Source organism: Taudactylus pleione, unplaced genomic scaffold (assembly GCF_031769625.1).
Source record: "Taudactylus pleione unplaced genomic scaffold, aTauple2 ptg000015l, whole genome shotgun sequence".
NCBI lineage: Eukaryota > Metazoa > Chordata > Amphibia > Anura > Myobatrachidae > Taudactylus > Taudactylus pleione.
This window is the reverse complement of record NW_028284417.1, coordinates 25,046,654-25,061,979: the sequence shown is the minus strand read 5'-3', so window position 1 is coordinate 25,061,979 and position 15,326 is coordinate 25,046,654. Positions and strand designations below refer to the sequence as shown.

General features: G+C 44.3%; 1 protein-coding gene across 2 annotated transcripts in view; it reads left to right on the top strand.

Annotated features, from left to right (window-relative positions):
- UBE2J1 (ubiquitin conjugating enzyme E2 J1) overlaps positions 1-14,483 on the top strand; it is a 40,776-nt gene extending 26,293 nt beyond the window's left edge. The window contains exons 8-9 of one of the 2 annotated variants that reach the window (XR_015878372.1): positions 12,987-13,314; positions 14,030-14,483. Coding sequence is in view for 1 of the 2 variants with exons in the window: in XM_088472026.1 (XP_088328152.1) it covers positions 12,987-13,256 (270 nt within the window). In the remaining variant the exon portion in view is untranslated. Of the gene's footprint in view, positions 1-12,986 lie in introns of both variants that reach the window. The other variant, XM_088472026.1, reaches the window with a different exon arrangement.
- The last annotated feature ends 843 nt before the right edge of the window (positions 14,484-15,326 follow it).

Genomic DNA, 15,326 nt, shown 5'->3' with positions numbered 1-15,326 from the left:
TCGCTGCTAACACTCGGACCGGCGCAGGATCCCTGGCGCAGCTAAAGACCACTACCTCTGCTGGGTGCCACCTCCGCTAACGCCTGCAAAGGGCAGCCATCTTTGTGCAGCCAAGTGAAGCCACAGTACACCCCCTGCAGAAGGCACCAAGTTGACGCTCCCTATCTCTATAACGGGGCATTTGTGGACTAATAGTTTAAAAACTGTAACTTTCTCAATTACCTGAACCCCAAAAGCATCTACAGTGGAACAAGAGCTACCTAATGAAACAAACCCCTAATCTAAATTCGTCCACTGCCCTGAGTTATGCCTTCCCAAAAATCCCCCATAGACTAAAGCAGATAAGTGGTCCTAATTGAGAATGTCAGTAAAAAGTGACAGCTGGAAATTTAGATTACTCACAAATCTAGTACCGACTGACAGTTCTACCTGTCCATGCCAAATTTCAGCTCTGTATGTTCAATAGCTTTTGAGGTGTAGCGTCTTAAACACCATGCCCTCCTCTCTGGATTTCTCTACGGGAAAATTCCATTTATCCAATTCAGCCTTAATAAGTGTGTGTGTGTGTGTGTATATGTATGTGTGTGTGTGTGTGTGTGTGTATATATATATATATATGTATATATATATATCTAAAAAAAAATAAGACTAAAATAACACATCCTAGATCTGAATGAATGAAATATTCTTATTAAATACTTTGTTCTTTACATAGTTGAATGTGCTGACACCAAAATAACACAAAAATTATGATTGGAAATCAAATTTATTAACCCATGGAGGTCTGGTTTTGGAGCCACACTAAAAATTAAAGTGGAAATACACACTACAGGCTGCTCCAACTTTGATGTAATGTCCTTAAAACAAGTCAAACTGAGGCTAAGTAGTGTGTGTGGCCTCCACGTGCCTGTATGACCTCCCTACAACGCCTGGGCATGCTCCTGATGAGGTGGCGGATGGACTCCTGAGGGATCTCCTCCCAGACCTGGACTAAAGCATCTGCCAACTCCTGGACAGTCTGTGGTGCAACGTGGCATTGTTGGATGGAGCGAGACATGACGGCCCAGATGTGCTCAATTGGATTCAGGTCTGGGGAACGGGCGGGTCAGTCCATAGCATCAATGCCTTCGTCTTGCAGGAACTGCTCACACACTCGAGCCACATGAGGTCTAGCATTGTCTTGCATTAGAAGGAACCCTGGGCCAACCGCAACAGCATATGGTCTCAGAAGGGGTCTGAGGATCTCATCTCGGTACCTAATGGCAGTCAGGCTACCTCTAGCGAGCACATGGAGGGCTGTGCGGCCCCCCAAAGAAATGCCACCCCACACCATTACTGACCCACTGCCAAACTGGTCATGCTGGAGGATGTTGCAGGCAGCAGAACGTTCTCCTTGACGTCTCCAGACTCTGTCACATGTGCTCAGTGTGAACCTGCTTTCATCTGTGAAGAGCAAAGGGCGCCAGTGGCGAATTTGCCAATCTTGGTTTTCTCTGGCAAATGCCAAACGTCCTGCACGGTGTTGGGCTGTAAGCACAACCCCCACCTGTGGACGTCGGGCCCTCATACCACCCTCATGGAGTCTGTTTCTGACTGTTTGAGCAGACACATGCACATTTGTGGCCTGCTGGAGGTCATTTTGCAGGGCTCTGGCAGTGCACCTCCTGTTCCTCCTTGCACAAAGGCGGAGGTAGCGGTCCTGCTGCTGGGTTGTTGCCCTCCTACGGCCTCCTCCACGTCTCCTGATGTACTGGCCTGTCTCTTGGTAGCGCCTCCATGCTCTGGACACTACGCTGATAGACACAGCAAACCTTCTTGCCACAGCTCCCATTGATGTGCCATCCTGGATGAGTTGAACTACCTGAGCCACTTGTGTGGGTTGTAGACTCCGTCTCATGCTAAAACTAGAGTGAAAGCACCGCCAGCATTCAAAAGTGACTAAAACATCAGCCAAAAAGCATAGGAACTGAGAAGTGGTCTGTGGTCACCACCTGCAGAACCACTCCTTTATTGGTGGTGTCTTGCTAATTGCCTACAATTTCCACCTGTTGTCTATTCCATTTGCACAAAAGCATGTGAAATTGATTGTCAATCAATGTTGCTTCCTAAGTGGACAGTTTGATTTCACAGAAGTGTGAATGACTTGGAGTTACATTGTGTTGTTTAAGTGTTCCCTTAATTTTTTTGAGGTGTGTGTGTATATATATATCTTGATAAACACTTCAAAACACTACTATAATAGGAGACGAAATGGGTTACGGTGTCTTTCACTACGAATACATGCTTTAAACCTAAGGGTGAATCGTCCATGTTCAAATGTGGAACCCTGTAAACCTAATCAGCACCGTCTAAAATTATATTGGTACTGTACAAAATGTTTTTATTGTAATTAAATGCATTGTTTTTATAAGGGTATCAATAACTTGTTGTCCACAAAAACTACTAGGTATATGTGTGTGTGTGTATGTATGTATATATGTGTATGTGTGTATATATATATATATATGTGTGTATGTATGTATGTGTGTGTATATGTGTATATATATATATATATTAATATTGGTAACCTGTTGACAACATATATTGCAAAAATCTTTTCAAAAAAATAAGTTAGATGAAGAAAGTTGCACAAATACACTTGAGGACACTTGTGTATATATTTTGCTGGTTTATACTAGTGGGGAGATAAATGCTTCCATGTAATTTTATCATTTATTCCATTTGGTATAATTGTATTAAGGTTGCGAATCCATTTGGTTTCCTACCTGAGCAGTTGTTTTGCTCTGTTGCCCCCCGGTCTATAATTTTGTGTTTTATTTTGACAAATTGTGCCCTTTTCTTGAAAATGTCTGCCCTCCGGCTGTTCCATAGGTTTTGGTATGGCTGCTGTAATAGCAGAGTGGTGTAGTGCTATTCTTTCTTTAATCTAGTGCCACAGGGACAAGTTGTCATGTAAATCACAATAGAGAAGGTGCAGGTAGTAACATGTTGAATTTTAAAGATTTTGCAAGCTGGCTCATGGGATGGTTAATACCTATTCTTCTGGTGATATAGTAATTTAAAAATATAACTGTTTTGGACAGATTTATTGACAAATTTGTCTAATTCCTCTTCCAATGCAGACCTATTACTAGTGATGTAGACCACTCTAAGCATCTGAGATCTCGGTAGTCCATTTTTTAGTGCTCTTGGATGGTGGCTTGATGCTAAGAGGAGAGTATTTTTATCCGTTATTTTTTTTAAAAACACACTGGTTTATATTTATCCATTTACATTTGTTATATGTACATCCAGATTGTTCAGTTATCTGCCACTTGATTGGAATGTGAGTTTAATAGGTGAATGCATTCATTTTGCTCATAAGTAATTCAAACAGATCCACTCCTCCAGTCAATAGCAAAAACAGGTGGTAGATGTACCTGGGAAAAAGCACAATATGTTTGGTAATTCAGGGTCACTGAAGAACATTGTGTTTTCTTCGCTGAACATAAAAATGTTGGTATATGATGGGGACCCTTCGCACAGCTGGCCTTCTGAAAGAAAAAGTTGCCATCATATTTGAAATCATTTCTGGTCAAAATGAGTTCCAGCAAGCGCATAAATAGTTGTATATCTAATTCCTGTATGTTGTCTGATAGGAGGAATTAATGCTTTGTTCTTAACCCCTCATTATGTGGTATTGCAGTTTTAACGCGTACTTCCTGTTCTGACGGAAGTGACGTTTCCATCACCTGGTGCTCCCAGTTATATTGGAGGTGCGATAGTCAGCGGCATCCATTTTGTTCAAGGGAACCCTTTTAAGGACAATGTATCTTTTATTGTCCTTGTGCGAGGGAGGGTAGGCGTGGTTATCGGCTGTGACTGTGTGTACCCTGGAACTGGACTACTTGATATAAGCATTGGGCCCCATATCTCTATCCCCTTTAAACATCGTTCGGAGTCCTAGGTCCGGATTTTCAAGGGGCCCCATGTTTACACTGATGGTACGAACCAATTCCATTTTTTGCACTGAATAATTTATATATCTTTTATCCAGTTACTGTTCAGGTTGTTTTAGTCACTTTTTAATGGGGACATTTTTTCATTTTATATTGTTCATCTGTTTGTATTTTATTCCCTTTCTTCTTTGGGGTCCACAGCCATTACGTTGGGGTATGAATCCCGGTCACCAAACAGTTAATACATACGAGCTCTCTGCTCCCAGGATGCACCGGGTTTCCTCCTCATATACCCCACCTCCTGCCTCAGGTAGCCAGTTCTTCCTGTTTGGTGTGTTCACCACATAGACAGTGGGACTGCTGGAGCAGTCCTGCAGACGAGTACAAAAAAAAAAAAAATAGAGAGTTTTACTCTCTATCTCAGCGGGTGGTCTGAGCTGTCCTGGAAGCAGCCTCGCGCCTGATTGGAGGCGCACCAGCCACGCGCTGCAACTACCTCCTCCGGCGCCGCACCGCTAGCCTCGGCAGGGGATTCGGCAGGGGCTTTCTGGCCCTGGACCGCAACCGGATCAAGGGGATGGCAGGTAAGCAGGTGGTCGTGGCGGCCGCTGACGCCGTGACCACGTGGCGGTCCGGCCTCCGGCGGTGAGACTGGCCGGAGGCGCGCTGCAGTCAGGAGGCATACGGCTTGTTTCTCCTAGCCTAGACCGCCGGGATTTGATATTCCTGACCAGGCAGGGCTTGTGACGGCGGCCAGGTCAGTTTACCGGGCAGTTCCAAGCAGCATAGGGGAGGTACTCTTCCCCGGCAGCCCCTCCCCCAATCCACACGCTAGTTCAGTCCTCTGGCACAGTTGATTGTGGATTGTTCCTCCCAGCCTCCATATAGGGCAGCCAGAGTGTATGATAGTTGCTCTCTGAACGCTGCTCCTACAAGAGGGACGCTGGGCAGTCTCCCTGTATACCTTGCGTACTGCTGGTCTAGGTTTTTACAGGGCTCTATCCTACCTAAGCTGAGGCTGATTATGGTAGTGAGAGCTTATATGCATATGGCTCGCAGAGTATTTATGCATGACATGTGATTGTTGTTTATGGATACTGTTTCTTCAGTAAAAGAACTGTAATTCCTGTATACTGTCACTCTGTCCCCTTCCCTTGCTACAGGTGTGTGGGTTGAGAGTAGAAAGCAGCACATATACACTCAGAACCAGTGGCATAGTGTTATGTCTAAGGAGTCTGAGGGTCAGGTGGCGGGAGCCCCGTTACTGATATCCTGTGTAGCCTGCAAGGCGGGAACTGTTTCAGACAGCCACCATACCAATTAAGTTTACCTGTTTCAGGCCCTGAGCCTCCTTGGGCATAATTTTCTCAGGTTATGGCTCAGGTGGCGGAACGGCTGGCTGCCCCGGTACCACCGGTTTGGGGTTTGCCTCAGCAGATGCATCCTATGCCCATGATGTGGCCGCCTTGGATTGGCCCTGGTGCTGGTAAGGTTATGGCATCATCCTCGGGGGTTTTTCAGCCTCAGGCTGTCAAGCCAAAGCAGCCTAAATCTAGGCACCATGTACCGCCTTACATGGGTGAGTACTCGAGTGCCTCCTCCTCCGAGGAACAGGCACAGGACTTTTCGCAGGAGTCTAGCTCCGAGGAGGGTGATCATTTCCCAGTAGCCGATGTCCCTTTTTTGATAAGGGCTGTAAAATCGGTGTTAAATATCGAGGAAGGGGATCTTCCGCTTAGGATAGCCCCCTGTTCAAGCACCAAAAAGTGGTTAAGACAGAATTCCCAAAGTCTGAACATTTATCAGAACTTATGGAGGAAGCCTGGGTCCTTCCGGATAAGATAAGCCATTCTTCTAAAAGAATGGCGCTTCTATATCCTTTTCCAGCAGAGGACTGTGCCAAGTGGGAGAATCCACCATCAGTTGATGCGCATGTGGCACAGCTGATTAAACTTACCACTTTGCTAATCCCAGCAGTTTCGCTGAAGGAAACCACGGATAGGAGACTGGAGTCTTGTATCAAATTAATTTTTTCGCTGGCAGGAACGGCCACCCACCCAGCTATGGCCACTGCCTGGGTAGCAAGAGCTATTGAGGAGTGGGCCAAAACTCTAACGGAGTCTTTACCAGATGCCTCTAAGGAGCAACTGGATATGATCTCCTTTATTAGAGAAGGGGCTTCTTATTTGGGTGATGCCGCCTTGGATGCAGGGATCCTTTCCTCTAAAGTTTCAGCTCAGTCCGTGGTGGCACGTAGGATCCTCTGGTTGAAGGATTGGAGGGCAGATGTCGGGTCCAAATAGGCCCTAGAATTCCTTCTATTCACAGGAGGTGTGCTCTTTGGTCCAGAACTGGACAAAATTGTATCCTCCATGGCAGCCTCAAAGACGGCAGGTTTACCATCAGCAATCTCGTCTAAATTGAGGAGGGCGTCCTTTCGGGGGTTTCGGCCGCAGGGCAAGGCCAAAGGTCAGCCCTCAGCGAGATTTCCACCAAGAAAGGCAGGACCCAGGAAGCCCTGGCAGAACAAACGTCCAGGATAAACCAGTGGCCTCATGGGACGGGCCTCCCCCTGGGGGATCCCAGGGTGGGGGGCCGACTGCTTCGGTTCTCAGAGCCCTGGCACCTCATGACGGAGGATGCCTGGGTTCCGGGAGTTGTTTCCCGAGGGTACGCCCTGACGTTTTGGAGGTCTCCTCCTCAAAGGTTCTTTTGTGTAAACCCGCAGGTGGGTTCAGAAAGAGCTTTTGGCCCTTCAGAAGGCTATTCTTGCCTTACTAGCATCAGAAGTAGTGATTCCGGTGCCAGAGAACCAGTTCCGAGAGGGGTTTTACTCCAATCTGTTCTTGGTTCTGAAACCGAATGGGTCATACCGGCCTATTCTAAATCTGAGAGAGCTCAACAAATTTGTTCGAGCCCCCGGGCGATCGATTGTGTTGGCAATGGAACAGGGGGACTATATGGTGTCCCTAGACATACAAGATGCCTACCTTCACATCCCAATCACACAGGCTCATCAAAAATGTCTTCGTTTTGCGGTAGGGGAGGAACATTTTCAGTTCCAGGCCTTGCCGTTTGGCCTGTCCACAGCCCCTCGGGTATTCACCAAGGTGATGGCAGTGATGATGGCATGCCTCAGGCGCCAAGGCGTCAGGATTTTGCCTTACTTGGACGACCTCCTGTTGCTGGGGCAGTCCCCACAGCAGTTACAGGATCTTTTGAGGCTGACAGTATCATGTCTGTACAGTCACGGCTGGATCATAAACTGGCAAAAGTCGTCACCCTGTCCGGTACAACAGATGTCATTTGGGAGCGAGATTGGACTCCGTGGTGCAGAGAATATATCTGCCGGAGGAGAAGATCCTTGCTCTACAATCACGAATATGCAGGTTGCTTCGTAACAGGCAAATATCCTTTCTAGTAGGCATGCAGGTCCTGGGGTCGATGGTGGCCACCTTCAGGATGGTGGAATACGCTCAATTCCACTCCAGACCACTGCAGCAATTCATTCTGTCTCGCTGGAACAAGGATCATCGCACGATCAGGTCCCAGCTGCTGCATCTCTCTCCAGAGGTACAGTTGTCCCTGACCTGGTGGTTGCAGACAAAGCATCTCAGGCAGGGTCGCCCCTTTTGGGTGTCGGATTGGACATTAGTCAAAACCGACGCCAGTGTTCAAGGTTGGGGGGCGATGACTGGGTCACACACTTTCCAAGCTTTAGTGCAGGCTCAGGAAATCTTAAAGGGCAGGTCGGTGCAGATACAGTCGGACAATCGCACTGCGGTCGCCTACCTAAATCATCAAGGGTGCACGAGGAGTCGGGCCTCATTTGCAGAGGTATCAAGAATCCTGGTATGGGCAGAGACTCATCTGCCCACGATATCTGCCATGTTCATTCCAGGAATCCTGAATTGGGAGGCCGATTTTCTCAGTCGGCAAGAGATAAATGCAGGGGAATGGGCCCTACTTCCACAGGTATTTCGGAACCTTGTGGACAGGTGGGGTCTACCAGAAATAGATCTGATGGCATCAAGAAGGAACAACAAGGTTCCCAGGTACGGATCCTGTACAAGAGATCCGAGAGCCGAGTTTGTAGATGCACTGACAGTAAAGTGGCGTTACAAGCTGGTATATCTGTTTCCCCCGTTTGCTCTTTTGCCCAGAGTGGTCAGAAAGATCAAACAAGAGGGCAGCACCGTCATATTAATAGCTCCGGCGTGGCTGAGACAGCACTGGTTCACAGATCTACGGTCTCTCTCAATAGACACTCCATGGCCTCTGCCATTGAGACCGGATCTGTTGCTACAGGGTCCCTGCTGGTACCCGGATCTTCATTGGCTATCTTTGACAGCATGGCTTTTGAGGCATCCGTCTTGAGGGAAAAGGGGTTTTCCGAGTCTGTTATACGGACGATGCTGAAGGCACGGAAACCATCCTCAGCCCGTATATATTATAGGGTTTGGCATACTTTCTTTCAGTGGTGTGAACTGAAAGGGTATGATCCACATAAATTCCTGATATCCAGAGTGCTGGATTTTCTTCAAAGCGGTCTGGAAAAAGGTCTACGTCTGGCCTCTTTAAGGGTACAGGTGTCAGTTCTTTCAGTCTGGTTCCAACATAAAATTGCTCTGAGACCGGATATAAAGACCTTTTTTCAGGGGGTGTTGAGGATTCAGCCTCCCTTCGTTTTCCCGGTTATTCCGTGGGACTTGACTCTAGTTCTGAAGGTTTTACAGGCTTCTCCATTCGAGCCTTTAAATTCAATAGACATCAAGTGGCTAACAGCAAAGACTGTATTCCTCCTTGCTATGGCATCTGCACGTAGCGTGTCGGATTTAGCTGCGCTTTCCTTCCGTTAGCCGTTCTTGATATTTCATCAAGATAGAGCAGTACTACGTACTAGGGAGGGTTACCTTACGAAAGTGGTGTCTAAATTTCATATTAATGAAGAAATAGTAGTTCCAGCATTTCAGGGCACAAGTCTCTCACAAGGTGAGGCTTCCCTGGATGTGGTCCGTCCGTTGAGAATTTATGTTAAAAGCACGAGCAAATGGAGGAAGTCCGATTTCACTTTTTGTTATGGTTGTCATAAGCGTGGCTGGCCAGCCAATAAACAGACACTGGCCAGGTGGATTCGCATGGCAATTTCATTGGCTTATACACAGGCTGGTATGCGTGTGCCGGATTCAGTGACGGCACATTCTACTAGGGCGGTAGGTCCATCATGGGCGGCCCGCCGGGGTGCTTCTGCTGAGCAATTATGTAAAGCAGCCACATGGTCTTCCATCCATACCTTTGTCAAATGTTATGCCTTTGACACTTTTGCCTCTCAGGATGCCTCCTTCAGGCGTAGGATTCTCCTCTCTTCCGAGAGTCGGGAGCGTCCCCGTCCGTAGGGTTAGTGCTTTGGGATATCCCCAACGTAATGGCTGTGGACCCCATGGACCCCGAAGAAGAAAATAAGAGTTATGGTATAGCATACCTTTGTTAACTCTTTCTCTTCGAGGTCCATGGGGTCCATAGGACACCCACCCAGGCGCACCTGTAGTTCTGGGGGAGGTTTTTTCTGTAGTTCTTCTCTTGAGAGTCTGAACTCGTGAGTATGGGTCCTTTTGTTTCTTACCCTTTGTTTGTCTCTGCCTGCTTGAGCTTGGTAACGAACTGGCTACCTGAGGCAGGGGGTGGGGTATATGAGGAGGAAACCCGGTGCATCCTGGGAGCAGAGAGCTCGTTTGCATTAACTGTTTGGTGACCGGGATTCATACCCCAACGTAATGGCTGTGGACCCCATGGACCTCAAAGAAAAAGAGTTAACAAAAGTATGTTATACCATAACTCTTATTTTCATAAGGGTAATTTTATATGTCCTATTGAGTTTTATTGTTCCCTTTTGTAGAGGGAATTTTCACATATTAATAAATTGCCATATTTGCGGGATTACTGTACTTGCTCCCTGTCATTTAATATTCATATTATTGTACCCAATTATAAATATTACATATAGGGGCTAAGCGCCATAAAACCACTCGCCTTCAAAATGTGTTTGTTGATCCTGGTCCTATTTGGTGAAGGGACCGAGTGGTTTTAACCTGCTAGATATACCAATATTAAATACCCCTAGGAGTGCCATACCTCGAACCCTCCTATATTTATTTCACCTTGAACTCTTTGTCCTCAATCCATTCCTGAATGAGTTTTGCAATGTGGCAGGGCGCATTGTCCTGCTGAAAGAGGCAATTGCCATCTGGTAATACCGTTACCATGAAGGGGTGTACTTGGTCTGCAACTATGTTTAGCTTGGTGGTACGTGTCAAAGTAACATCCACATGAATGTGAGGACCCAGGGTTTCCCAGCAGAACATTGCGTTGGCTTGCCTTCTTCCCATAGTGCATCCTGGTTCCATCACTTCCCCAGGGAAATGATGCACATACACTTCTCCATCCACATGATGTAAAAGAAAACGTGATTCATCAGACCAGGCCACCTTCTTCTGTTGCTCCAGTTCTTTTGCCCACATATCCATTTTATGTACTATCGACAGTGGATAGGGGACAGCATGGGCACGGTGACCGGTCTGTGGCTACACTGCGCGCTACGCAGTAAGCTGCTTATGCGCTGTGTGTTCTTACACCTTTCTATCATAGCCAGCATTAACGTTTTCAGCAGTTTGTGTTACAGTAGCTCTTCTGTGGGATCAAACCAGACCTGTTAGCTTTCACCCACCACGCACATCAGTGAGCCTTGGGCACCCATGACCCTGTCGCAGGTTCACAGGTTGTCGATCCTTGGACACCTTTCGGTAGGTCACTGCATACCGGGAGCATCCCATTGTACGCCAAAAAGTTAAACTAACATTGTATAATTATTTAGAAGTGTATTATTGGGCAAATTCAAAGGGTTTGGGCTTTCTAAATTGTGTGACATGGCTGTTATATACATTTTTCTTTAACAGTGGAAAAACTAGAAGTTTATGGGGGCAAAATAAATGCTGCAGTTAAATTAAGGGTACATAAAAATGGGTGCAACTATATTTGTGTCAAAAAGTTACAAATACACCTACTACATCCACCTGCAATCCCAAATACAATTGTCCCATCCATACAGCCCCCAAACTACCTACCACACTACTTTAAACCCATTTTCCAACACTTTTTTTATATTTTGACCCCAAAAATTACATGCCATTATTAGAGGGAATTAAGTTTATAAAACAATTATTTTTGCCTAATTAGTCATTGGGGGCAGTGTCCAAGGGGTTCTGAACAAAGTCCCCACATTTTTAGCCCAAATTAGGGGTTTTGCACATTGTTTTCACCATCTCAGAGCAGGTGAATAAAAATCTGCTTTTTAGCTGCACAAAATCTGCTTGTGTGCAAATCCTGGCTAATAGGATAGCACTATACACATTTTTGATGAAAGGTTTTGGCAAGTTTAAACTTTTTGCCAAACCGTGGCCTTTCGTAGCTTATTGGATCTGGCCCTCAGACTAATCCATATGACCATAAACAAATATCTTACACTGTTAGAATAAACGTTAGTGTTTTCAAGGATTATGTTTCTAGCTCATTGCTGCTATGTAAACAATAAATCCAGCTCTTGCACAGACAAAAATATATTATGTTGAAGTATTTATTTAATCTTATGTTTAATCATGTTAATTAGCATATTTTATTCTCCAGATGTCCGTTTCATATCAATCTTTCTTAATTCATTTAATTGCACAAACAATATGAGTGTAGTCAGCAGCCCAGCTGGCTGATTAACTATTATTCATATTTATGGAGACATTGGGGCTGAGATTATATAGGGTGTTTATGCCCATGTGGCTCTGGCCACACCACACAGCACTGATCACACCTCATCTGCTTCTCATAATAGGCCCTTGATCATTTTCAGCTACAGGCCCATGTGGCCCTAAATCCAGCCCTGGCATAGTCCACAGCAAACTGTTTAGAGGGCTGTTAATGTGGTTGAATAACCTAGGGATATCTTGGATTTGATGAGCTTTCTTTAACGGGACAGTTTTCAGGGAACTCTTGAGGGTTTAGACAGGTGAAAGTCTTGTTGCATTAGACAGGGAAATTCACAGAGTGTATGCAGCCCAGAAAGAAAGTCATGTTCTAGGGATGAGAGCAGATAATGAGTGTGGATGAGAGGTGACCTTTTGGGGCAATATGGATGGGTCAACTTGGAACATGTATGTTGGTGCAGTTTTGTTAATATAAGTATTTTATATTACATTCAGTAAAATACTGACAACCAATGTAGGGACTGACAGTGGGGTAGCAGAAGAAAGTTTTTCAAGAAAAATTTGGCTAAAAGATGCATTCAAATAGATTTTAGTGGTAACGTTTGTCTAGGGAAAGTTCAGTAAGGTCTGTCTGCCAATCATTTCGTCAGGGCAGGGTTCTATTAGGAATAAAACCACCTCTAACCCTAATACTTATTGTCGGGATGCCAGTGGTCGAGATTCCGACTGGTGTCGGGATTCCGGCACTGGCATACTGAGCGCCGGCATCCCAGCTGCTGGGATCTCAACTGCATCCCGTCATATGATAACATCATTAAGATTTCCTGTGACAATGTTATAGCAGTTTGATATGGAACATTTTTTGCACGTATTACACGTCCTTGAACTAAATTAAATAGATCTCCGCTCAGTCTCTACACCTGATGATGTCATTCACAGCTGTGATGGACAGTTAGAACCGTGATCTCTATCTCCATTGTGAAACACATAAGCATTTCTCTGTAGTATGGTACTTACAGAAATTTTTTATGTTCTTTTGCATGAAGGGGTTAATCATAAATATGCTTTGTGTGTAAGACTGCAGCCGGTGTATAGGCAACTTTCCATTTCTAACTACAAGTGATGCTCTACTTGTAGCCAAAATAGTTTTTGAAAAGTCTTTTCTATTATTTTGTTTTTTTGTAAATATTAGTACAAATGTTTCCTGCATTCTCTATTTCTGACTGAGGACTGTCTATTGCAGTTCCTCTGAAGGTGTTTATTGGACCTTTGCTAAATAAATCTCTCCTTTCTTCAGGCTGAGACTCAATATGTGGAAGCCACCCATGTTGAAGAAGCTGCACAGCCAGCACCCGCTCCGCATGTCTCAAGGAGCCCAAGGCAACGACGTGTAGCACAAAGTAATAACCTTCCCTCTCCAAGTCTCATCCAGGTCCAGCAGCATGCCGTGAATGGAAGCAGCACTGGATCCATACTGCTGATAATTGTTCTGACCCTAGCATTTGCAGCACTTTTTTTCCGCAGAATATATCTAGCCAATGGCTACATTTTTGACTATGAGCTATAAAGTTTGGTTGGTTCTGCAAGGAACTGACAAGAATGCCTCATTAAACCTCGTGTTACAGGTATGCGAAGACAACTGTTTACGGCAATGATTATTTGTATTTAAACCTGCTGTCCGCTTGAATTACTGTTTACGGCATACTGTGGCATTGTTACAGGGGTTTAGTAAGTTGGCTAACTGAATGGCCTTTTCTTCTAATGTATCTGTGTGACATACTGGACGTGTTAAAAGTAGTAATTCACATATATACATGCTTATGTTATGTATTTACTGACAGGAATGGAACAAAATATAAACTCCGTTACATACTGCATGTCCAGTTGTACAGAGCGGAACAGTACAGCACTCCTGCTGTGGATACCATTGTAGAATTATCCTGAAATTTACTTTTTCTTCACTGAAGGACACAAAAGCTTTATCCCTAATATGCCTCCGTGTCTGGTTTTAAAATCAATGGAATTCCCTGGGATGCGTTAATTGCAGGCAGCCATGATTAACAGAAAAAAATTTAGATTGTCAGAGGGATTATTGATCCATATGGCCTTAGGACTTAGTTGCTTACACATCCAACATGCTAAATACCAATATGCTAAAACATTGTATCAGCGTTTCCTGACATAGAAATGTTGGCACAATGGCCAATCATGAGGCTCCGCTGTCTATTTCATATTAGAATGTGGGATGGAATGTTCCACATGCTAATGGGCCGAGGTAAATGAGGTCTTTGAACATGGTAGGTTAGTAAATTATTAACTTTTATTTTTTCTTGATTCAAGCTTTGTGGCGCTCGGATGGTGCAAGGCATCCCTGTACTCCTGGCTGGCCGGAATACCCATTCAAGAAAAGATTCGTATAGTTTAGAAAAATTATTTATTGTGTATGCACACAACATAATCACTTCCTGGTTTGTTTCTGTCATATCCAGGAACAGTAACACATATAAGAGTGAATTCAATGAGTGTGTCTTCAGAGATCTTGTGGTTAGAGACAGTGACCGAAAGGGACATATACTGTACAGTATCTGCATTTTTTTTGTTGTTGAAAAAAATGCTGAGTCAAAGTATATAATGTATACCTCGGTTTTTAACCTCTTCTTCACCAAATGAAGACTTGAACATTTACACATTTTTTTATGTTGTAGGAAGACTTTAGCTAATTTTTGGTCTGATAATAGAAAAAAAAACGCTTAAACCGTGACAAGAGTTGTTTTTTTTTTTTTTTTAGAATGGGGTCAGATAAAGATATAATTACTTTTGTGGACATAAGTATCCTGTAGCCTTGTTATATAGTCAGATGTATATCTTGCTTTTTTTAATTAAAAACTTAATACTTAAGATGTTTATTCTTGCATTTGTTACAATGTACTATATGTAATGACCTAAAATTATTGTTCTCTGAAAAATATATAAGCAATAAAAAGAAAATATGATGTGGGGAGTTTTATTTCTAATGCTTTGAATATAGACCATACTACTGACCACTTATGGTAGTAATGGGCAACATGCGGCTTGGTGGCTGTATATTGCCAGCCAAGCCATTACCTAGAGCGCCAAGTTCATTCCTACATTATCATATTTGTTACAGCTTTTAACACATTAAATGTAATAATTTAACTTGCTACAGATATTAAGAGTAATGTGTGACTCTTGATGTTATTGGGCAGGCCAATGCAGCCCCATGAGTGTACAAGGTTGTCCATCACCGACTTATGGTAATATTTAATATAAAGGGGAAAAATATATATATATCAAAAATCCACTGCACTCGCCACCCCCAGATTTGGGGTGCAGATCTGCACTCGCCATTCCCAGGAGTGGGGTGCAAGTGGCTTGTGACCACATTGCTTAAATAAATAAAATCAGAAAACTCAAAAAAGGCAGCTGACACAGGTTATTATTAACGAGTTTGCACATGGGGTGCATGAGAAAGCTCATGTGCAAACTCGTTAATAATAACCTGTGTCAGCTGCCTTTTTTGATAGCTTCTATCATACTATGTTTGGTGACTGCCTTGCCATTAAAAGCAATTAGCTGGCAGGTGAGCTTTAAACCAGGTAACATTTTTTCAGTTTAA